The sequence below is a fragment of the Eptatretus burgeri genome, chromosome 5, assembly GCF_056783735.1.
Source record: "Eptatretus burgeri isolate ZD-2024b chromosome 5, Ebu_testis_v1, whole genome shotgun sequence".
In the NCBI taxonomy this organism is placed as follows: Eukaryota; Metazoa; Chordata; class Myxini; order Myxiniformes; family Myxinidae; genus Eptatretus; species Eptatretus burgeri.
The window spans coordinates 74598870-74624091 of NC_140965.1; the positions used below are offsets into that span (position 1 = coordinate 74598870).

At 39.9% G+C, this 25222-nt stretch overlaps 1 protein-coding gene and 1 pseudogene across 3 annotated transcripts in view; one reads left to right on the forward strand and one right to left on the reverse strand.

Moving 5' to 3' along the window:
- The window catches only part of RNPC3 (RNA binding region (RNP1, RRM) containing 3), a 65326-nt gene that overhangs the window by 7290 nt on the left and 32814 nt on the right, over window positions 1-25222 (reverse strand). For 2 of the 3 annotated variants that reach the window (XM_085882439.1, XM_085882440.1), the window contains exons 10-16: window positions 15593-15726; window positions 15212-15388; window positions 9341-9435; window positions 6407-6465; window positions 6179-6311; window positions 5599-5669; window positions 4060-5124 (exon numbers count right to left, since the gene is read on the reverse strand). In XM_085882439.1, the coding sequence (XP_085738565.1) occupies window positions 5607-5669; window positions 6179-6311; window positions 6407-6465; window positions 9341-9435; window positions 15212-15388; window positions 15593-15726 (661 nt within the window). In that variant the 3' untranslated portion in view covers window positions 4060-5124; window positions 5599-5606. Of the gene's footprint in view, window positions 1-4059; window positions 5125-5598; window positions 5670-6178; window positions 6312-6406; window positions 6466-9340; window positions 9436-15211; window positions 15389-15592; window positions 15727-25222 lie in introns of those variants that run through there. The other variant, XM_085882441.1, reaches the window with a different exon arrangement.
- On the forward strand, window positions 23485-24876 carry LOC147026711 (uncharacterized; annotated as a pseudogene).

The following is a 25222-nucleotide window of genomic DNA, read 5'->3' on the forward strand; positions in this document are numbered from 1 at the left end:
ACGTTAGAATAGCTAAGGCCAGCGTTGTCTTTGGCAAGCTACGAAAAACCATCTGGGAGTGAAGAGGAATCAGTCTCTCAACAAAAATGAAGGTATACAGAGTGGTTGTTCTTCCCACCCTCTTGTATGCTTGTGAGACGTGGACGGTTTACTCCATGCACGCAAACAAGCTACACCACTTTCACATGACATGATTGTGCAGACTATTTAGGATCAGACGGCAAGAAAAGATTCCTAATACTGCAAATATCTGCATGACTGACATGCCCAGCATCCACACCCTGTTGAAGAGAGCTCAGATAAGATGGACAGGACAGGTCACCAAAATGCCTGATGAGCACTAACAAAAAAGCTCTCCTATGGGGAGCTAAATGAAGGGAAGCATTCACACAGAGGCCAGAAAAAGCACTTCAAGGATACCTTGAAGGTTTCCCTAAAGAGTTTCAACATCCCCTGGGACAAACATCCACAGGATCGCTCAACTTGGTGCAGTCATCAGCAAAGGAGCCATCTCCTATGAACAAAACAGTCACACTGGCCAACAGAAAACATGAGCTTCACAAGTAAAGAGCTGAAAAGCATCTCTTCTGCATTCGCACTACATGTCCAACATGCAGGGGATCTTTTCATGCTCAAATTGGACTAATTAGCCATCTTTGAATACAATGCACCTGAGATTTCCTGAATTCTAGTTGTCATGGTCATCTTTGACTAAGAAGGAAGAACAGTACAGTTAATAAGGTCTTTAAATTATAGCAGTAAATTGTAACAGTTGGTAGTTTCCTTTTTCAGACTGCAACTGAACCAGAATGCATATTGAATACAGCATTGACATCTTTCTTCCTCGCTACAATTGATTTCTAGATTACTTGGTTGTTATTCGATTTTATTACCCCGGGTTGATTATTTCACGCAATTGTCCAATAGAATATCTTTTTGGAAATGTTTCTCTCCGGGAAGGGAAGGTGTACAATGTGGAATGGAAAAACGTCCTATTCATCAAACAATTTGGTGTGAAATTTATTTGCAATTCTAAAAAAAAAACAAAGGGACTGAAGTGTGAGTAATATTTTCCTTTTTTTAAATGCTAGCTCTTTTGGATCAATGTTATCCTGAAGCTGATCAAATACAAACCCATTGTCAATCAATTAATCCAAAAAATATTTCTGTACTTTCTTGCAGATGTTGGTTTATTTCTGTTCACATTCTGGACCCAGACTCGTACATATGTGCAGGGTCAAATTTGCAAAGAAAGGTGCCAGATATGAACCAATGGCTATCCCCACTTAAGGCTGGTGTATGCTGTGGACAATTTTTTTAAAAAACTTTCGGTATGTTTAATTTTTGAAGAAAAAAAATGCATGGAGATGTACTTTCCTTTACAGACTGTGACAAGTTTGTAATGTGAAAAAAAACCCTCAAGTTGACAGACATTTAGCTTCAGCCCTGTTGTTCATGTTGTGGATGGTACAAATTAGAGATTTGGGAGTAATCTTTGAGCCAGAATTTATTTTGTAATTTTTACCAGAATAAAATGTTGCCTTTTTAGGCTAGTTTTTTAGAATTTGTGAACGAGTTCAATTGTCCTTGTAATACTGCCTGACAATGGTATCAAACTGCATTCTCTGCCTGTGATGAAGAACCTCATCTTACAAGGATTCTTGTGCATTTCTGAATCCAGTTCACATTGTGTGCTGCATTTTTGGCTGCTGGTTGCATCATTGGTGAGGGTGCAGCTATGCCACTGATGCAGTGCTCCTATTACCAGTATACTGGTGCTCATTTCACTGACCTCAGAAGGATGACAAGCTGAGTCAATTCCCTGGTGTTAATTCAGTGGCCAATGGGGTTCAAACTCAGGACCCGAGGATCCCAAGCCCGCAAGCTAACCGCTAAGCCAACACCAGGCTTATATGAATCCAATAAATGAATGATAAATTATGGTGTTTATCTCCAACCAACAGTTTTATTGTTTTTGAGGGATATATAGATATATAGATATGTATATATAAACATATATATGGTGCTGCAGAAAGTCCATTTTATAATCATTACTTGTGTTTTTAGGTCTTAGAAAGTCTACACGAAGAATTCTTCCATAAAAGTGTTTGAAGGTAAAATTTTTTTGCATAAAATGTTATATTACTTGTCTCGTCAGTAGGAACAATAGCGTACTGTATTTGAAGGCGTTTCAAATGACCATGCGGCTCTGTATCGTCTAAAATTACATTCGGGTAAATTTTTCAACCTTTCTGTTTAAATGGACAACTTCCATTTTCTATGCATTTCTCCGTCTCTCACCATAAAAGTATTTGCATGTTTGATATTTTGTGCTTATCAATGTATGATGTGAATCTTTAAATATGAAATGTGCACAATGACAATGATATTTGCTATTCAATCATTCCTCTATGTCTATAAATTGTACTGCTTCTTCATAGTTGAAGATCTTGCCACTTATTGCACTTTGGAAAGTGTACACAAACCCTGGGGATTGTTTTTGTTATCGTGTTTCCAGAGGTTTCCACCCCTTTGTTATCAAACAACTTTGATCATTTTGCCTTTTCTATGCTCAAGTTCTTTAGATTTCTCTTTGTACATTTTATGGTAAGTTAGATCCAGAAAGGCTTCTATGTGTTGGATTGTGAGTTCTTCTGGAATCTAGATCATCATCTCCATTTATAGATTATGTTAACCATTTACCAAACCTCTCCAGTTGTTAAAGATTTCAGTTTCTTTTTCAAAATATTGATCTTCATTACACTGCTTTTAATTAATCCATTGCTATTTGATTTGCTGAAATCTAACCAATCATTTACAATCTGTTGCTTGTTATCTCCATTTGGGTTTCAAGCGGTGAAAGGAATTCTCCCAGAACTCAAAATTTCCAATACCTTTTTGGTAGGGGATCATGATTCATGAACTAAACAGTGAAACTTCATTCTCATAGCCTCATTCCAAGGTCTCTTTTCAGAACCTTCCCTGAACCTCTGACAGCCTCCACTTGTAGCTTGTTTGTAGTGATATTCCCTGGAATTGGTTTTAAGTACTCAATAAGAGTTTTCTTTATCATTCCTGTAGTTCCTGTACTATCACTGGTATAATTTCAGCTTTCTTCAATTTTCAAGTCCTCTTGACCTCATTTTTCAAATTTTGGTATTTGGCCATTTTCCTGATTTCTGTGGCATTTAGTCCAAAGTCTTTGGGAACTGAAACCTCAATCAACAATGCTGACATTTCCTTTTTGTGTTGGAGTCCTATGTCTGGACGCAATGCTTTGTTTGCGATGTCCACACTTGATGGGATCATCTTGTCATGTGTGTGGTCATTTTCATTATGTGGTCATTTTCAAGGATCAGATTTGGTTTGTGTTTCCATGATTCATCTGGGACCAGGATGTTGAAATGTTTATAGATATGCCAGTGGATTTCTCTTCAGATGCTGTCATGTCTCTCTGTGTACAGTTGTTGTGACATGAGTGTTTTTACATCTCAAAAGGAGGTGACTGGTACTTTCTGTTTCTTCCCCACAAAACCTGCATTTATCCGATTGGATCAATCCCGACATTTTTCTTAAAGCATTTGTGCAGTGTCCTTGGTCTTGGGCATTGATGATGACTTGTTCTCCATCCCAACTAATTTGACCTCTTCTTAGCTTAGCCATTCCAGAGAGCCTTCCTTGTCGATCCCTATCCTGTCAAGCTCTTTTTGAAGTCTCCCTGCTCCTTTGTCATTCTACCATTTGTCAGAGTATATCTGTTGATATTATTAGAGAGCAATCTGTGGTGTGTTTAATGGTGTAACCAGATATTTACATCCATAATAATGTGTTCAGTGTCTCTGAGAGTGTCTTGGCAAAATATGAATAAAACGGAGGCAATTTTTTTTCCCATTATGTCATATGTATTGAGAATTTTATGTATTCTTTCATACACTCCATATGCATATGCAATTTTTATATCCAGAAAAATTCTCCACACTTTCATAAAAATGTAATCTTACATTCCATTCTCTTTCCTGCCATTACCTCTCATCTATTCAACAGTTTCAACTCTGGAGATTGTATTTTTTTTTTTTTTTGCAGTATCCACAAGTAAAGTGATGAGTGAGTAGTGGCCAATTTATGTGAGTGAGTAGTGGCCAAGTGAGTTAGCTTTATCTGGGTTTATAGTCCCACTCCTATGTGCATTCATCCACATATGACACTTCTTTATCTTCATCAGCATACTGCACCACACATTTGAAATGTCAATAAACAAACTGTTTGAGGTTTTACATTTGATTAGCTCTGTTTCTGTTAACTTATAGGTTAAAATTGTGGCTTGTGAAAGCGACTTTAACACACACAGACAATCTTTTCATCACCAATGATGGTGACTTTTTGCAGTGTTCGCACCCATTCATGCGACCATCTGTATAATATAGGTCATGTGTTACATAGAAGTAACCATGCTATGACAATTGCTCACAGGGCCTAAAGTACGAAGTGATCAAGCTGAAAGGATAGTTGTTTTCAAATTTTGGGGTGTGGTAAGCCGATGAGCAATGCCAAAAGCTTTCTGCCACAAAAGGTATCTGAATTCTAACATTGGATCCTCAGAGCCATGTCCTTACCATCTGCCATGATGCTACTTGCTGGGGCTGCTTCCATTAACTCACATCTTTGACTACTCGGAGACAGTCTCTCTTTGCCTGAGTCTCTGTGAGCACTGCTATTCTAGGTCATTTTATGCTGTAAAGCAGAAGTGGCAATATGGTTGGCCACAGCCTTTATAAGTACCACCTCGATCTTGGCAGGTATCTAACAAGTCAGTCCAAAACCCATTGGACTTCAGGTTCTTACTTGCCACATCCTTCCACCACGATTTCAGTTCATACCTTAGCCTCATCTTTCCTCCTTTCATACAGATGAAGAGTAGTTGTTGCTTGGGCATTCTATAGTGGGCATGTGGCACACATGACCAAACCCAATCAGTCGGCAGCTGCGTTGAAACTTGCTCAAGATGTTCTGGATGGTGTTGGTAAGGACATGCAAGCTGCTCATTTTGTCCCACCCAAATGAGTTTGTAGGCATCTCAGGCGAAAGGCTCCAACAATTGTTGGTGTAGTTGGAGGGGGATCCATGCTTCACAGCCACGCAGCAGTCAGGGAAGGATCATGGCCAAAGAAAGCCTGATCTTAGTCGGGTAGTCTTAGTATGTAAACAGCTTTTTCATAATCAGAATTATAAATGAGCAGGATAGAACACAATAAATATATGTGGAAAAATTACAGGCCCAGACCGGGAATCAAACCCAGGTCGTCTGGCAAACTGTACCAGTGCTCTGCCATCTGAGCTATCTGGGCGACCCACTGGCTGAGCATACAATTCTTCCACATATACAAGTGCCGCTCTTTCCCCCATTGCTTACGGGGCACTCACTGCCAACCATAGGAGCAGCTGGGGCCTGCTCTCTCAATAAACTTTTTCATGTCCAAAATATAGACTCATGGAAGAGCAAGGTAATTGTTTGCAGTTGTATCAAATTTCTTAAATTGTTAAAATAAGATGGTGATTACAATGGTTAAAAAAAAAAGGCGAATGTAAATTAATGTATACCTGGATAATCAATCTCTTCTCCGCTTGCTACCTTTGGCATCTTCTTTGGGCCGAGCAGACCTTGCAAATTGCTGCACGAATCAAGTTAAGGAATGTGTGGAATGTGGTGTGCGTATGCATTTTGATACCCAGCACTTAATTTTTTTTAATGCACAAATTTATTTTTTAAGCATATTGTGACAAACATTCACTTGGTGTAGCAACATTAAAATGGACACCGAGCTATCTTCTTCTTCTTCTTGCATATGGCAGCTTAGCTGTCAGGGTAGCTATCATTTCTTGGGAGCGCGACTGTGTCGCTGATGCAGTGCCCCTCTGCCAGTACACACTGGTACTCATTTCACCGACCTCGGAAGGATGACAGGCTGAGTCAACCCCCTGGTGTATTAATTCAGCGACCAATGGGGCTTGAACTCAGGACCCTAGGATCCCAAGCTGTTACCATAACCACGAAGCCAACACCAGGCTACCTAGCCATTACTGAGCATGACACAAATTCCTGTTAATGAAACGGCAGGAAAACAGCCGACTTGAAATCGTGGATATGAAAATATCAATGCAAAACTTGAAACAAGGATACAATAACCAGGGGCTTTCCATGTAGGACAAAACCGCAAACATCGCGCAAAGCCTTCTCGGCTACCCGCTCACTGGGAAGGCCCACAAACGCTTGGCCTTTCATCCGTCCTTCTTTCATCAGCCGGATGTCAAACCTATGAAGGCACGATTTGAAGGTGAACATCCTAATATTATGAAGAGTACCAATAGACCGGTACAAGCGTTTGTATAACAATAAGGCAATGCTCACATGTTTCTTTCCACATCCAATGAAAAATCCACATATCTTCCAAATATGTACTTCAAGTCCTGCACACACAAAGGCAAGTATTTATATTTATTTAAAATAGCATGAAAATACTTTAAATGATAGTTTGTTCAACAAAAAATGGACCATGCAAAAAAAAAAATGCCCTTATTTTATAAAAGTTTGTGTTTTACTGTGAAAGTGATCATTTGAACTGAAAATTCAATATTTATGTGAAAAGGATCCATACAAATTTGGTTGTGAAGACCTATTAAAATTAATGACGCTTAAGAGTAATGGATCCAAATTTACAATAAAAATGCATCTTATTTGACGATTGCAAAGATTTGGGTTTTTATGCCTCCGTTGACAAAGTCGCCGGAGGCATTATGTTTTTGGGTTGTCAGTCCGTCCATACATCTGGCTGTGCTAATTTTCTCAGTTTTCTCTGCAACTGCACATCTGATTGGCACAAAATTTTCACCGTAAGTACGACTACTCATGTAGAATGTTTTACTGATAATTATGACATCATAGGTCACATGGTGTGGCAGCCATGTTGGAAAAAAAGGAAAAGCTTTGGACCTCTGTATCTCCGAAACCGCTCCATGGAAAAACAATTAAACTTGGCACATGTCAAGTACTCCCCCCATGGGACACAAGTGTGATTTTTTGTTGTCATTGGTGGCTTTGTTACGACCTTATGATTGCATATGTTGAAACGCTTTATCCGACCACTATGAACATTTTTGAGGATGATCTCAGCCTAAATTGTATGGGGGGAAAAAATTGATGACGTGATCGGTCACATGGTTCGGCAGGCATTTTAAATTCTTTTTTTTTTTTTTTAACACAAAAGCCTTCAAAAATCTTCTCCAGAAGGGCTTGACAGATTGAGGGGAAACTTCACCCAAATATTCCCCAAGCCTTGGGGATAACGGGGTATTCACGAATAATTAATAGGCCACATGGTCTGGTAGTCATATTGGATTGAACAAAAATCTTTAAAAAAATGAATCTTTCTTTTGAACTACTTCATCAATCAAAGTGAAACATTACAATTATGATCTAATAGTCATGAGGAATATGTGTTTTAAATTTCAACCTGATCGGACGCATGGTGTGGCAGCCAGAACTATTTAACATTTTGAATCTGGGTTCAAGGATTTAAATAAAACTTGGTACAAGTAATAATGTGGGCGGAGGTATATCTGTTGATGTTGCGACGTCGAAGAGTGCCATTCGAGTTTTAAATGGGATTAATCAGCAATTGCATAGTACTAAGTGTCCATGCTTTTATCACGAGAGATGGTCATTACAAAGCTCAACAAAGAAAGTCATATGGAATAGGGCTTTTTATACATCCCAGCACTAACACACTCTTATGTATTCCAGCAGGAGAAATGAAGACGCTCCATGACACTCAAATACAGTGTGTGGGTCATGTAAAAGCCAGCCAACAAATCAAAAAATAGCCTAACAATAACTTTAATATGATGAACCAGTCTTGCTGATGAAGGTGGACAGGTTTACAGGTATAACAATGGACAGGTGCAACACCAATGGATGAAATCAACAGGACGTTGATTGAGGTCCGGACCGTCGTGGCAAGCAAGGAGCTCACAATTTGGGCATTAACCCTTTTCTTTTTTTCCAATAACGGATTAACGCCCGAAACATTAGCCTTTCCTTGTTTCCCATAGCGGAGCATATCTCTATCAATGTGCTGTTTATTTCATCCAATGACAATAACGAAAGCATCATGTTTAAAAATAATAATAAATAAATAAAACACAGACATGGAGGAGAAGGGACAAGGATCGGTAAAGAGGCAGACGAGAAAAAGCATTGGGCATTGTGGTATTAAAAGGGCCAAGGGTGGGAAAAATGAGGAAAATGTGCAGACAGTAAAGCACAAGCACATGTAGACTTCAACCATGCCTACTAACCCGAGCAAAGTTTAAGATGTCAATTTTATAACTTCTTGGTATTGATATAAAATTAATCTTTTAAAATAATCAACTGTCTGCTCCGATTGCTCTTGGAAAGCTTTTCTCATCCTCAATTCCACTTACTAAGTTGCGGCCATAGTCATATCCCCAACAATATAATTTTTTTTAGACTTTGTCAATCTCATTTAATACTGCATTTAAAAAAACAAAAACTTTGAAGTCTCCACATAACTTTCATGTCTTTTGTACAAGCAAGGCTTTTCTTCTCAAATCAGATAAGTTCTCGTGGTCTTTTGCGCAGCCCGTCCCTAACCCCAACCTACTCCCCTTTACTTCCAATCTTTCTTAACTTTGGCTTCTGTGCCTCACTTCCACCGACTCCCTGAGCCCCAAGGTGTATGATCAATGATTGTAATGAAACAGAAGACCAAGAAGGTTCCCGGAGAAGTAAAGAGCAAAGATGGAGTCATTAGGAGGAACCTGGATAGGATTCGGGTTTCAGCCGTGACTCCACTACCCTCAAACCCATCCAGGCGCAGCCAAGTGAGCCTTACAGAAAAATTTCTGCAAGTAGTCACTTCTCCTTAGAGAGATGGATAATGAAAGAGAGGAATAGAGTAAAAGAAATAAAAAATAATAAAAAGCAAGAATTATAATGAATAAAGAGACTTGTGAAAATAAAAAAGAATTGACTCAGTTGAAATCACTCAGGCCTGAGCCTTCATTGACAAAAAATGTTGTTGCAAGTGCCTTAGATTTCATAAGCAGCTCCTATACATGCATGCAATGATATTTTTTTGTTCTCAAGCTATTTTGGCTGATAACCAACTACACCAGTGATTGTGTAATTAAAAATGCACACCCAATAACAATCGTCTTCTAACTTCATATAGGTGTGTTTTCAGGCTTCTGCTCCACAAACAAACAAACAAACAAACAAACAAACAAACAAAGAAAAAACAAACAATGAAATGTTTCTCATTACCTTATCCTCCGTTTGCTTTGACAAATTCTTCACATAAAGACGACATGTTGGTTCTCCTGGTTCATATTTCTTGAAAACGGGCAACTTTATCATTTCTGCAGCAGAGTGTCAAAGGTACAGAAAAGTATCGTCAATTATGTGTGCACAATTTAATACTCATTATAACACAAGGAATATCAAACTGCTTAATACAGATGCTCGAGCTAATACATGACTTTCAAAACGATGTATGATTGCTGACTAGACCTTTCGCACAAATGCTGTGTGTGTGTGTGTGTGTGTGTGTGTGTGTGTGTGTGTGTGTGTGTGTGTGTGTGTGTGTGTGTGTGTGTGTGTGTGTGTGTGTGTGTGTAGTTATGGCTCGCTTCTGCGAGTGCGGGAACTTTAAACCTGCCATTGCTTGCGTGACATCTTTACGTCAAATAGTCTCTTAAACACAACTTTCAGCATTTAAATGAACTAGTACGTGCCTGTACATGCGTGGCCATACGTGGAAAAAAAAAACTTTCAAACCGCGTGCCAGAAACAACAACCACACAGGCCGTTCCTTCGCTCTCGTGTGCCCGTACGTGCATGGCCGTACGTGCAAAAAAAAAAAAAAAAAAAAAAAAATTTCAAACCACGTGCCAGAAACAAAAACCACACAGGCCGTTCCTTCGCTCTCACGTGCCCGTACGAGCGTGCAAAAAAAAAAACTTTCAAACAACCACACAGGCCGTTCCTTCACTCGTAAACGACGACTGGATTGGGGCATTGTGTTTATCTATAAATGCGCATAAGAAATCGAGAAATTATTAGAATACAGTAAGTCATCACTATCCGGAAGTCCGTACGTTGTAACCTATAATGGGGAACGTGGCTGAGGATCTCTTCCCCAATGGCCACGCCTACGCAGCAACGTGTCCTGTCATTGGTTTGGTAAATAAATGGCCATAACTTGGGAAGCACTTTTCCGATTAATATCAAACCTTGAAAAGGCACATACTCAGGTCCCCAGCAATATAGCTGGCAAGTTTCAATTAGATCGGACCAGTGGTTGGCGAGAAACAGCGGTCACACACACAGACACAGACAGACAGACAGACACACACGCACACACATAGAGATTGCTGGAATTATAGATAGATGAGTGGCAATTCCAAGGTGGTCAACCATAATTGTTGTGTTCCTGGATGCTAATCAGACTCACAAAAAGAGAGAAAATACGAGAAATAGCTGTGGATGAAACGTGTTTAGTCCCTACCATTTCCTGTCAATGGCCACGCACATGCACGAATGCACTTCTCCTTTTAGCAATAGATACAAAAATCTAGTGCATTTTATCTTGTGGCCCGCGAAGCAAACAAAAAATACATTGATAACAGCGATTTCAATTCCTACTCCCCTGGCCAACATGATTAACGGTAAATATAATTTTGTTAAAAGTTTATTTTAAAATTAACTTGTACATCAACAATCAACAGAGAGGACCCTCCCATCGCTGTTAAGAAGCATCCAAACTAGATAGGGTGTCTCCCTCAGGGAAGTCTACCTGATGCATCTCGCTCCTACCTAAATAGTAGCTGACACAAGCTTTGTGTATTGTGACGTCACGAAGATGTTCTTTGTCGAAGAGTTGTTTACTGTTACTTGGTAATGACTCACAGCATGGTCTTTCCAATTGCAGACATCCATTAAATGAATCACCAAGCCTGCCATGTTCACACGAGGCACTCCCACAAGGTTCAAAGTGCACTCACTAGCAGGGACGTTGGTTTGGGTAGAACGCGCCCCTCTACGATCCTTGGGGCCTTGCCTAACAGCCCACATCATCAGGAGTTTTTGCAGTAAGTGCAGCTGCAAGATCTCAGCCCTTTGGGCAAGCTGAGAAAGTTCTCCAACTCTTTTATTGTGTTATAGATGACTGACATGTCTCCCATCTTGGACAATCACAGATTACTCATCCAGCTTTCTGGGGAAAAAAAAATCCTGCAGAGGTGTCAAGGCTCAGCAATCAATTCTTCCCAAAAGCTGGTATGATGGATCTTGATTAAAAAAAAAAAACATTCAATTTGTGATATGAATACACAAGGGTAGTTTCGTTGAAGATGTGGACTATTTATTTGATAGAAATCAAAAGACTCAGAGGTTTATGAAATTTCACTTATTTATGTAAGTTTCACTTCCTTCTACACAAACACACTTGTCCCAATATTATGTGGTTGTGCTTCAGTGCCATTACGCGCAGAAATATTTTGGGAAGGCAGCCATTTCAAGAAACATGCTTTGAAGTCTTCATCGTTTGTAAACTTAATGTCACCCAGATGTTCTTTGAGTGGTCCAAAGAGATGAAAACCACAAGCTGACAATCCAGGACTGTATGGGGAATAAATTACAACTCCCCCAAACATCTATACTCGAATAGTTGTGGTCACATTTGTCTGTGAAAAACATTTGCAGTGTGAGGGTGAGCATTTTCGTTGAGTCAAATCACGCACTAGTACAGCATACCAGATTTATTTATTTATTTGTATGCAGCCTGTGGATGATTGACTGCATCATTTTCTGGGGGCGCAGCTGTGCCGCTGATGCAATGCCCCGTTACCAGCAAGCGGGTGCTGATTTTGCCGACCTCAGAAGGATGACAGGCTGAGTCAACCCACATGGTGTTCTTTTACGGCACAGCAAGGGCTCAAACACCAAGACCCTAATATCTTAAAGCCGGGCCACCTTAACCATTAAACCAGCACCAGGCTAACCAAAAAGATTATCGACACATTGCTTGTCGCACTTCCTCGCAGAAGTCACTGTAGTACGATGCATTGTTTTCCACAGACTCAATTGCTCATGGGTTAAACAATTACCAAGTTATCTAGTTCTGTCACCATGGCCAACTTCTGGTGATATTCATGATCGGATTTCTCCAAACATCCATATCCTGCACTGCTTCCTGAAGCTCTGGCCAAGAAAGCTTGGTTGCAGCCTTTACCCCATCCACCCTGCACATACAAGGTCTGCCTCTGCCTCTTCCTCTTATTTCCTCAACCGTACTCAGCATGGTTGATTTCTCCAGAACTTTCTTGTTCTGCACACATGATGTGTTTAAAGTATGACAGTTTCTGTTTTAGCATCAGTGCTTCAAATGTGCATGGTGGTCTAATTTCTTCACGCATCGATTTGTTTGTTTTTCTTGCAGTCCATGGAATTAACATTAATCTCAAACACCAAATTCAAAAAACGGTAAATCGTTTTACTGTTGTCTTTTTTGCTGTCCATGACTCACATCCATACATGCCAGTTGGAAATACCAGAGTATTCACCAGCCTCCTCTTGGTTTGTATCGTCACATCTTTGTCTTTCCAGATCTTTATCAATCCTGACATTGCTGTTCTCCCCAACGCTAACCGTCTATTAATTTCTCCTCCACATTTCCGACTAGCCTCATTCTTAGATCTCAGGAACCCATTAAATAATTAATTTCCTAAAATACGATTACAATCTGCTTCCCAGATGATGGCTGAGCCATCGTGTTTCTTTAATGGTGGTTGGTCTCCACTCCGTGCCTGGTCACTGATGATTGTGATTTGTATACATATTATATGAACACATATTGATAAGTGACCATACACATATTATACGTGACAAAGCAAACATGTAATATATAAAAGTCTTTCTAACCACTGACTGACTGATATTAAAGATCGGGACCTTCCGGGTGACATAGAAAGCTGAAATTTTGCATGCCGATGGACATCACAACCAGTACACCGGGGGGGGGGTCACAGAATCATCTGACATCCATAAATAATTATATAAACAAATGGGGAAAAAAATGCAGGTGAGTGACTCGAGACAATGGGGAAGCAAGGTAATTTTGTGTGTTGACAGACATCGAAGTCGATACACCAGGAAAAAATCACCCGTAAATGGAAATAAAATAAAAAAGAATTCAATTAAAAATCAAATGCAGGTGAGCGACTCGAGACGATGGGGGACATGGTTCGTATGCTTACACAATGTGTAAGCACACCCTGCTAGTATTATATATACACACAGTGATATGTCATAATACACATATTTTACGTGACATATTATACAAATTGCATACATAAACAAGTGCACGCATGCACGAACGCACGCACGCATGAACACACACCTCCAGGGATACTCGGTCCCAGTGACAAGACAACAATGGCGTAGCCTTTCTCACCACACTCAGCGGGGCATTTCTTAAGGAGGAATTTCCTCCTCCCCATGGATGCCACCCTATGAGGATTGTCTATGCTCTTCACCTTTTAAATGTTGAACGTCAAACAAGGAAGCAGCACATACCATTTTTAAAGTCTTTGCATAACCCGTCGTGGGATTTAACCGCCAACCTCCCAGACTCGGAGTGGACGCTCTAGCTATTCCATCACATAGTCCAGTTAATTGCATAAAATTTCATTGCACAAAAAAAATAAAAAAAATAAAAATCACTGCACAAAATTTCAGTGCTGAACTATTATTTTTACATATCTGACAATAAAAAAGTTCATGTAAACTTTGAACCACCTTTCTACATACAATAGCAAGTTCAACATTCTCTCTATAATGAAGCATGCTCCACAATTCAAAATTCCTTTTTGACGGTGTGCCAAAACAAATTATTCCTTCTTTCCCCCATCCCCTACATCAAATTTTATCCCCAGCTAGGAAACTGTAGCAAGCGTAAGATACCTCAAAGGCTCAACCATACTTTCAACTTAGCTATTACACAATAACAGTGAAATAATTCTGGAGGAAATAAATAAGTAATAATAAGTAACGTCATAATAACGTCATCGGTGCCCTTGTGACGTCATAAAAAAATCACTCATTCCACATGAGTAGTGCTTGCCCCATTTGCCAAATTTCAATTTTCTCCTTGGTGCGGTTTCAGACACAGAGGTCCAACGTTTTTCCGTTTTTCCAATATGGCTGCCACACCACGTGACCTATGACGTCATATTTAGCATTAAAACATTCTACAAGAGTAGTCGCACCAATGGTGAAAATTTGTCTCAATCCAACAAGCGGTTACGGAGAAAAACACGAAAGTTCTGTGTGGACAAACAAACAGACAGACAAACAGACAGACAAACAAGAAGGCGCTGTGTAGAGCATGATACTTGCAAAATCCATAAAAACAAATTTGACCTCAAAAATAATTGGTGGTTCAATTCAATGACCAAATATGCAACTCCTCTAAAAATTTCAAGTGAATCAGATGAAAATTGACAATTTTGGAAACTCAGCCTCTATTGACCTTTTGGCCTTAGTGGAACTGCAAAATAATTGGATAGTTGAATTCAGTGACCTCAAATATAAATCCTCTTCAAATTTGAAGTCAATCGGATGAAAATTGAGGATTTAATAATTCAGTAACCTGAAATATAAATCCTCTTCAAATTTCAAGTGAATAGGATGAAAATGAATATTGAGGATTTTAGAAATACCACCTTATTGTTGACCATTGGTCTATGTTGGCCTTTTGGTCCATGTTGACTTCAAAAATAATTGGCTCGTTGAATTCAGTGACCTGAAATATATATCCTCTTCAAATTTCAAGTCAATCGGATGAAAATTGAGGATTTTAGAAATAACATTTTAGAAATGTTGACCTTTTGACATCAAACACAATAGGCTTCTTTCTGATGCCAAACTCCACAAGTGGTGAAGTTTCGTGAAGATCGGTTTAAAATTGTGACCTGTAGGCCAGAATAAACAGAGAATAACAAAATCGACAAACCAATATACTCGAAAAATCCTCAATTTTGCAAGTTACAAACACACCCAAATACAATAATACCCTCTCCAAATTCTTCGATGAGGGTAACAAGCTTAAGACAGGCTCTTGTGTGAAAAACCTACCTTCTTTTGAAAGACGATGTTTTGATAACTCTTTTCTTGATATGAATTCACGTGGCATGTCATCCTCTTCATCTTCGTCTCCCTTTTCTTCCAAAGGCACTTCAGGCACTGGGTAAATCTTTCCAAATCCTGTTGATTCTTCTTTGTCTTCAGCTCTAATGGCCCGTGGAAGTTGTACTGTAAAGGAAGAGCATAGTTTCTGATGATGACCAAACCACAAGAAGAAAAAAAGAAGTGGAGGGGAAAAAAAAAGAGAAAGAAAAAAAAAAAGAGGGTAGCTCCACTTTATGAAGTATTTGGGCTATCACATCAACTAGGTGTTGATCCAGAATTGTCAAAATTACTGTGTAAGAACGCCATGAAGTCTGTACTGCACAATACCTGGCCTGTCTTCCTGCTTCCTCTCCACATGTCCTTCCTGCATTAGTTGAGAATCAAGATGGAATTCAATTTTCCTCAATGCTTGTGCGCCAGAATGTTCAAACACTTCCGAGGGGTTGAGAGAAGGCTGGGAACTGCACAGTAGTTGCGTTTAGCTGGAATCAATATTCTATTCGACAGATGTACCAGCAAGAATTTGAAAAAAATGATTTGTATTCGTATAAATGCCACAATAAAATTATACACCATCTCTAAAGATTATCTCTGCTCCTCTAACAGTTCAGAGAATTAATCTCAAGCAAAACTGCTATGGATATCACAAAAATTCGACAGACCCCGTTTGATGAGAATAAATATGCTAATCAGTCATCACACTTCACTTCTGCACCTGGTCAAAATGTCGGTTCAAATGACAATGTGATAATTGCAAGTTTTACAAGTACTGTTCTCCATAAAAGCCAGCAGGTCATGCATGCCTGTAAAACAGTGCACCGCCAGCTGCGTATGCAGTTAAAAAATATATATATATTAAAAAAAAAAAAAAAAGAGGAGGAAAATATGCAAAACTGTTTTCAACTAGAATGGCATGGCACAGGGAAGAGCGCATACCTCCATGAGGCTGAATAATATAAATTTTGTATCCCACTGATAAGCCAGATCTGAATCCAGACCACCAAAATCAAATTGGCTTGTTTTTACCACCTACCCAACTCATCCACCAAGTTTTGTCTGAATCCATCATATCAGCACCTTTTTGAGATATTATGCTATATATAGTTTTTGGACCTTTCTCTCAATGGCAAAGAATTACTTAAAAATTACAAAATTCTCGTATCCAGATCCGGATTTGCACCTTCACAGAAATCGAATCCATTCTTCCTTGTTGCACACCCAACCTGTCCACCGAGTTTCGTCTGAATATGTCCACAACTTTTTGAAATATGCTTTTTGGTCCCATCTCTCAATGGTGAAGAATCACTTAAAAAAAAAAAATTCTACTATCCACATCCGGATCCTGACCAAAGATGTGTTGCTGTCCTTGGCCGGTCATCTACATGCAGAAAAAAAAATTCAAAACGATTGCTTGAAAACTGTGGACAAAAATCATGCGACAAACAGACAGACAGACACTACAAGACCAACATACATGGCAATATTATTTCAGCAAGTAACAAACAGACAGTGGTGAAAAACATAACCTCCATCCATCGCAGATGGTGAAGGTAAAAATAATTAAATGAATTGAAAAGTTGGAGCATTTTTTTGTTGTTTTTTTTCTCAGTTTAATCTCCATTCAAACCTGTTGCTTAAGCAGTGCTTTGGATTATGTACCACTCACATGCTGGTAGATGAAGACTGTCCACCGATTGGACAAATGTAGTGAAGATTCCAGCATAACTTGGTTTTGTGCTTAACTTCTATAAGTGTGTGTGTGTGTGTGTGTGTGTGTGTGTGTGTGTGTGTGTGTGTGTGTGTGTGTGTGTGTGTGTGTGTGTGTGTGTCATACTTTTTGTCTATTAATTAACAACACACTATTGGAATGTACCTTTTGACCCTTTTGACTGCTGAGACCACTTCGAACTTTGAAGACCCTTTAAGTTCCCAAAAGTCCAAAAAGTTCCCGAGGACCCAAAAGTCCCAAAAAATTCCCGAGGACCCAAAAGTCCCAAAAGGTTCCCAAGGACCAAAAAATTCCCGAGGACCCAAAAGTCCCTGAAGACCCAAAAGTCCCTGAGGATCCCAAAGTCACAAAAGTACCCAAGGACCCAAAAGTCCCCAAAAGCCCCCGATGACCCAAAAGGCTCAAAGTTCCCAAGGACCCAAAAGTCCCTGAAAACCCAAAAAGCCCAAAAAGTTCCCAAGGACCCAAAAGTCCCAAAAACTGTCAATGCTGTAGTCCTTTTAAGACTTGATTATACGACAAAGAAATCCGTTGGAAATCCCTTTTTTTTTTTAAACGCACGCCATGTTAAGGTATAAAAAGCAGCTTAATACGTCCTTCTATCACGACATGGCATTCTAATTACAAAATATAAAATAAAAACAATGATAACATTGCAACAAAGCATATATTAATTATCACGAATAATATTTACAATAATAATAATTATAGTAGTATCATATGGCAATAACAATAATGAACATATAATCGCCACACTGGCCCCAAGCACATCTGGGCTGAGTGAAAGGCAAGCTAATGCTGAAGCAGTACAGCAGGCGGGTATGCAACAAGGCTGTGAAGGCCAATGAATATTAGGTCCATCGGACCAACGGGCCCACTAGTTTATCAAAAGCAAATATTTTTGCTGTTTTTTGTGGATGCTTTGGCAGCAAAATTAATTGAGCCAGACAATCAAATTGAGCAAAAGCTTTCTCGCGAAATAAAATTAAAAACCTGCGAAAACTAGATGTGATTGTCCAATTGTATTGATAATCTACTTGAATGTAGGCCAACACTTACTTTTTGTCCAAAGTACCATTTATTTGAAATTACAAACATTATAGGCAACCCTGAAAAATATATTAATATTGATAAAGTGTAAACATTGATTAAAAACCCTTCTTTTAGAATTTATTATTAGTTTTAAAATGAGAAAACAACAAAGTAATTATATTGTAATTCAAGACATCACCTGAATACGACGCACCAACAACTGTTTGAAATCTGGATATGCAGAACGTTTGCATTTGTTATTAGGCTTTAAAAACAAAACAATGGAAGGACGTTTGTTGTTCTTGCTGAGGTTTATAATGTTGTTGTTATTATTCCACCACATTTTTACATTATTTTCTGAGAGACTGCTTAAACGATAAAATGAAAACTTTACAGGGTTGTTAAAAGTCATGAGATCTCGTGCAGATCCTCCAATGAAGCCACAGGATTGGTGCCATCTGGCTACCACCAGATGGCACTATAATCATGCATATTTACAAAGAGAGAATTATGGTCCTCCCCCCTACCCTGAACCCCCAGGACCACCAATTTTCTTCAACCCCTAAAACCTTCCCGTGCACCCTGCGAGTACAAGCACCATTTTTAAAGTCATTCTGTCCAGCGGTACAGGAGTGCATAGAAGTAAAACAAAGAAACATACAAATAATATATTTAGTATGACAATTCTCCCACTTCTATTATGTGTATGGTTTTGATGCAGATAATTGGGGTATTTTATTAAGACTTGTAATATCCATCACACTGAGAGTGGCAATATATGATACACATTCACATTGAGAGTAGTGGGGTGCTCCCCTCTCCCCTCCCCCCTAGAACCCTGGGGGCTAGGAATTCTTTATTTTTTTTCTCTAAAACCTTCTCTGCAAACCCCATTTTCAACTCTGATTACTATGTGTTCCTAAACCACTGTTGGACAAACAAATCCCCAAACACTTGTTGAAGTATATACATATATATATATATATATATATATATATATATATATATATATATATATATATATATATATATATATATATATATATATATATACACATACACACACACACACTAACAAAAAGCTGTGTGTGTGTGTGTGTGTGTGTGTGTGTGTGTGTGTGTGTGTGTGTGTGTGTGTGTGTGTGTGTGTGTGTGTGTGTGTGTGTGTGTGTGTGTGTGTGTGTGTGTGTGTTATTGCAGCCCCCGAACAAGCAAGCATTTTTCTTATTTTCATTTATCCAGAAACTGATGAAGGAGGAACAATTAGGATTAGCTAAAATATTATCTCATACATGTCGTTATATAGATGATATTTGTGTGGTTAACTGTAATTTATTTGAGAGGCAGCTTTACAAGATTTATCCAGATCGCCTGATTGCAAACAGGAGTGGTAATGATTGTACAGTTGCTCCATATCTGGATGTGTTGGTTAGAGTTGGACAGAATAGCTTCAGTGCAAGTGTATATCATAAAGGTGATGATTTAAGTTTCCCTGTCGTTTTGGACACCTTTCCAGGTAGCAACGTACCAATTAAAACGGGTTACAATGTCTTTTCATCTCAGCTACTTAGATTTGCAAGGATTTGTTCAGCAAAGGATGATTTTGTAGAATGTGCTGAGAAGGTTTTTTCCATCATGGTTAAACAGAGGATATTTGACTGACTGTTTGATCAGGTCTTGTGAGAACGTCTTAAGACTCCATAGTCACCTTTCATTTAAGTTTGATGGTTTTTCGTGTAAACAACCCCCCGATCTACTTTCTCAACAATCCTCTGGAAGAGGTCCTTTCAGTCAAGGTTCTGGGTCTCACTATCTGCCATGATCTTTCCTGGGAAAGCCACATTTCCAAGCTGGCCACCAAAGCCAGTCACTGACTGGGAATCCTCCATTGTGCAAAGTCCTTCCTTGGCACACCTGAGCTCCTGAGCACATACAAAGCTTTCGTCCGCAGCCTGATGGAGTACTGCTCTCCCCTCTGGGCTGGTGCTTCCACCTCTCACATTTCTCGGCTTCACGCTGCGGAAATCAAGGCATTTCGGATCATTGGAATCACCTGCGATGAGGCTGAGTCTTTGGGTCTCTCACTGCAGGCAGGTCGGTGGTCTTTCTGTCTTCTACCGTCTCCTCTCCAACCTCACCCCCTCCCCTCCATGCTCTGTCTGAGACATGTCACTCAGATATTTCCGCAGGGCGTTCAAGGTCCGCCAGCAACCCCCTTCAGGTAAAACTACCAAAATCACGAATCACTGCTCAAATTCACTCTTTCATTCCTCTTTTTCCCCACCTTTGAAATAAACTCCCACACTCTCTTCAATCATATTCTTCCCTCCAGGTCTTCAAAACAGCTGTTCACCACCACCTCTTATCTTCCCCCCATCCAAAACCATGAACTTTTCTATCCCCACTAATCCACCCCAAACTCACCTCTTTCATATCCTCTGCTTTCCTTCCTGAAAGTCCCTGGAGTGTCCATCATGTATACCCCATGTTCCCCACCCCATCCCTCTCCCTTCCACAGATCTCCTAATGTTTATATTCCACATTGTTTTTTCCTTCCCTCCCCCACCCCTCTTGTCTCACGCTCTCCTTGTTGTAAGCCTGGTGTTGGCGTAATGGTTAGGGTGGCAGGCTTTGGATCCTTGGGTCTTGAGTTCAAATCCGGGTCAGCTGTTGAATTAATACCAGGTGGGGTTAACTCGGCCTGTCATCCTTCCGAGGTCGGCAAAATGAGTGCCAGCATGCTGGTATACTGTGTCGGAGTGGCGACCCGTTCAGGATTGTGCCCAATAGCCAAGGAGACTGCTTAGGCAGCACCAATGCTCTGCGCAGAGTATGGTCCCAATCTCCTCTCCTCCTCCTCCTTGTTGTACATTGTGTGTGAGCTCTCATACAAGCCTCAACGACATATACAAAAAAAACAAATAATAGTAATAGTAAAACAAGAATGCATTGTATTTAATATAATACTAATTAATTAATATTTTTGATTATATATATATATATATATATATATATATATATATATATATATATATATATATTATATATATTTATAGATGGTATTAAATAATGGAGGTATTTAGATAGAAATAAAATAAAAATATTATATATAAAATATATTATAAATCAAAACAAGCTCAAATGAGCTAGGATCCTCGTCCTCTTAATGATGACGTCATAAAAACGAATATGACATCATTGTGATGCATCAGGTTTGCGAAAAATTATCTGTGCTAATGCCCGGCTTGATTCCCGCAAAGAAAATTCAAACAGCTTGCCTAGTTTCGGAGATAATGGTATCGGCAATTTCCATTAGCGGCGATATTATGATGTCAACGTTTTTTTCAAGGAAGAATTTCCAAAATCGGAGATGGTTACTGTCTGTGCAGGGTATTTTTACATATATATGCCAAGTTTCAGGAAGTTTCGATGAAAACTGTAGGCTGTGAAACAAAAAAAGTCCACAAGAACAACAACGTGAGTAAGACTTAGAGATCCTCCACGAGGATCTAATAAAGACCAATTACTGCACCATAGTCCCAAGAAGGAACCCAGACAAAACGATACATGCACAAACATACATATATATACATCCACCCACATACATACATTTAAACACACAAACACGGATATATTATGTACTAGTAAGTACTTATAAAAGGTATTGGATTTGAAGTTATAACCTAAACTTGTAAGCAATTTACTGATTTCCCAACTGCCCGGATCATCAGCTGGGCACTGTTTTTCATGGAGGTTTCAATTCTTTTAGCTCAGAATTCTCTCCAAAAGGCGGATCCACAACCCCAGTCGCAGGTCCACATCAGTAGATAACTCAACATCAATGGACCTACAACCTCAAAGTTGTGTCCAGACAGTCAGTCAACACAGCAATGCAATATCCTTATTAAAACTTATTGAATTTGCTATATGTGCGAGATATCCCTTATTGTCGGATTTTCCGTGTGTGTGTGTGTGTGTGTGTGTGTGTGTGTGTGTGTGTGTGTGTGTGTGTGTATATGTGTGTGTGTATGTGTATGTATGTGTGTCTGCAACGTGAGGCTCCACAGCACGAACCAGCGAACCGATTTCGATGAAACTTGGCCAACATGTGCAATATGTGCTGGGAATGTGCACGTTTGAAGTTCGTTGCCTAGCAACCACCCGTTGCTGTGCAGCGGCCGGAAAACCGCGTACAGTATTTTCAATACTTGTCCTTCAGTTTTGAATGTAGAGAAACGAGACTTCGGAATTAAACACTTCGAGATATTGAGAAAATTTTACTCGAGCCGATTTTTGATTGAGGTTTTATTTTTCAAATGGTAGTCCTTCAAAAATCGGGTGTTTATTTTCCGTCATTTTTTATGAGGGGCTTCGGAAAGTGGGCGGAGCTTAGGGAAAGTGGACGTGGTTGATGAAAAGTGGGAGTGGCGTAGGAAAGTGGGCGTGGCTTATGGAAAGTGGGCGTGATTTATGAAAAATATTATGTGGCTCAGGAGGTGTGGTCAAACAAGAGCATTGAGAGAAGTTTATCGGGTTTTCCGTGTGTGTGTGTGTGTGTGTGTGTGTGTGTGTGTGTGTGTGTGTGTGTGTGTGTGTGTGTGTGTGTGTGTGTGTGTGTGTGTGTCTGCAACGCGAGGCTCCACAGCACAAACCAGCAAACCGATTAATTTTCAAATGGTAGTCCTTCAAAAATAGCGTGTCTATTTACCGTCATTTTTTTATGAGGAGTGCCAGTTGGCAAAATACGCAAGAGGAAAAATCTTGCCAGGCAGAGGAACAATTGTATGTGAACCAATACGTCTTGGCAATGAATCTTCGTCGGTGGATCGGTCAAAACGAAAAGCATTGTATCCAGCGCTTCGATCCTAGCGAATCCCTCGTCGCCTACCGGCTTGTTTAATTATTACTTTCATTTAAAGTATTACTACGTATGAATAAGTTTAATCATACACCTCTTTATATGATAATATATTAAGCGATAAACACTTTACCTTGTCGACATCCATTACACAGCACCTCCATCGAACCATAGACGCAAACTGTCATTCAAATATTCAAACTGTCATTAAATAACCGAGCTGTTTGCATTAAAATAATTTATTGCTGGTTGCTAAAGATACGCAGTGCAGCATGTTAAAATGTTGAATGTAAAGAATGAATGGGATGGCAACATAGAGAGCAACCCAATTTTAGGACCGGCAGAGAAGATAACTGAGAAGGAAGTCGAGGAAGCGTAAAAGTAATGAAGAGTAGAAAAGCGGAAGGGTCGACGGGAGATATGTTGAAGGCAGCAGGAAGTTGGGATGTGAAGAGAATGACAGAGATTTGTCGTCTGGTAGCGAAAGAAGGCCGCATTCCATTGGATTGGGAACCAAGTCCCCTTGTCTTTTTGTACAAGGGAAAAGGTGACCCTCTGGACTGTGGCTCGTAAAGAACGATAAAGTTACTGGAGCATGGAATGAAGGTATTGGAAAGGGTGTTGGAAAAGAGGAAAAGGAAGAAGGTAAAGATTGACGAAATGCAGTTTGGATTTATGCCAGGAAGAGGAATGACAGATGCGATTTTTATTTTAAGGCAGTTGCAGGAGAAGTACATGGAGAAGAGGAAGAAGTTATTTCTTGGGTTTGTTGATCTGGAGAAAGCATTTGATAGGGTTCCACGCGAAGTAATGACATGGGCATTGAGGAAGTTAGGAGTGGAGGAATGGTTGATCAGAGTAGTAATAGCAATGTACGAGAGAGCACACACAGCTGTAAGGACGAAGGATGGGAACAGTGGTGAGTTTGAGGTGAAGGTGGGAGTGTACCAGAGGTCGGTACCAAGTCCACTACTATTTGTAGTTGTGATGGAGGTGCTGGCTCGGAGCGTAAAGGAGGGTTTACCATGGGATTCGTTGTATGCAGATGATTTGGTGTTCTTTGCAGAGTAGCAATGGACTGAAGAGAAGATGAACAAGTGGAAGGAATGTATGGAGGCAAAAGATTTGAAGGTGAATGTCGGAAAGACGAAGGTGATGGCAAGTGGTAAAGCATGTGGTTAGATGGAAAGGACTGGGAAGTGGCCGTGTGCTGTGTGCAAGAAGGGGGTTGGAGTGTACTCCATTCAAAGTTCAATGTGTGCTGAGTGGGTTTATTGAAAATGTAGTGGTGTGAGAGAGTCATTAACCAGTGTGGCAGCTACATTCAAGTGTAAGGTGCACATCAAGGGAGTTGCAGATGGAGGAAATGTTGAGTTGGATCTTGGAGATGGCATGTAGTTGAAAGGTGTGAAAACATTTTGCTACCTAGGGGAGATGCTGAATGGAGAAGGTGGCTCAGACTCGGCAACGGTTGCTAGAGTGAAATGTGCATGGAAGAAGTTTGAGGAACTGAGTAGTGTGCTAACGAGGAGGGGAGTGTCGTTGAAGTTGAAGAGAAAGGTGTAAGCTACATGTGTGAGAAGTGCTATGATTTATGAGAGCGAGACATAGGTAATGAACGTAGAGGAGAAACGAAGGCTGGAAAGGGTGGAAATGAGAATGGTTCGGTGGATGTGCAGAATATCGTTGAGAGAGAGAGAGAGAGGAAAACAAATGATGAAATGCATAAGATGATGGGAATAGAGTCTGTGATGGATGTTGTGAAGAGAAACGGGTAGACATGGTTGGGTCATGTGTTGAGGAAGGATGAAAGTGACTGGGTAAGAAGAGTGATGGAAATGAATATAGAAGGAAGTAGAGGACGGGGAAAACCGAAAAGACTTGGCTAAAGGTGGTAGAAGAATAAATATGGGTGAGGGGGTTAACATGGGAAGATGCAGAAAATAAAATAGGGTAAAGAGGAGAAAATTGTCATAAGGCCCACAAGGCTAACCCCCACTCGAGCGGGGAAAATGGCCTTAAAAATGCCTGTTGTTGTATTACTGTGTTGACTGACTGTCTGGACACAACTTTGAGGTTGTGGGTCTACAATTTGGAGAGGTTCTGGGCTGAAAGGATCGAAACCTCTGAAAAACAGTGCCCAGCTGGGAAATCAGTCAAGTAACGTGTGTGTGTGTGTGTGTGTGTGTGTGTGTGTGTGTGTGTGTGTGTGTGTGTGTGTGTGTGTGTGTGTGTGTGTGTGTGTGTGTTTATATCTGGCTTCCTTCTTGGGACTACGGTGCAGCAATTGGTCTATATTTTGATTGTAGCAACCACAATTGAAATAGAAAATTACCTC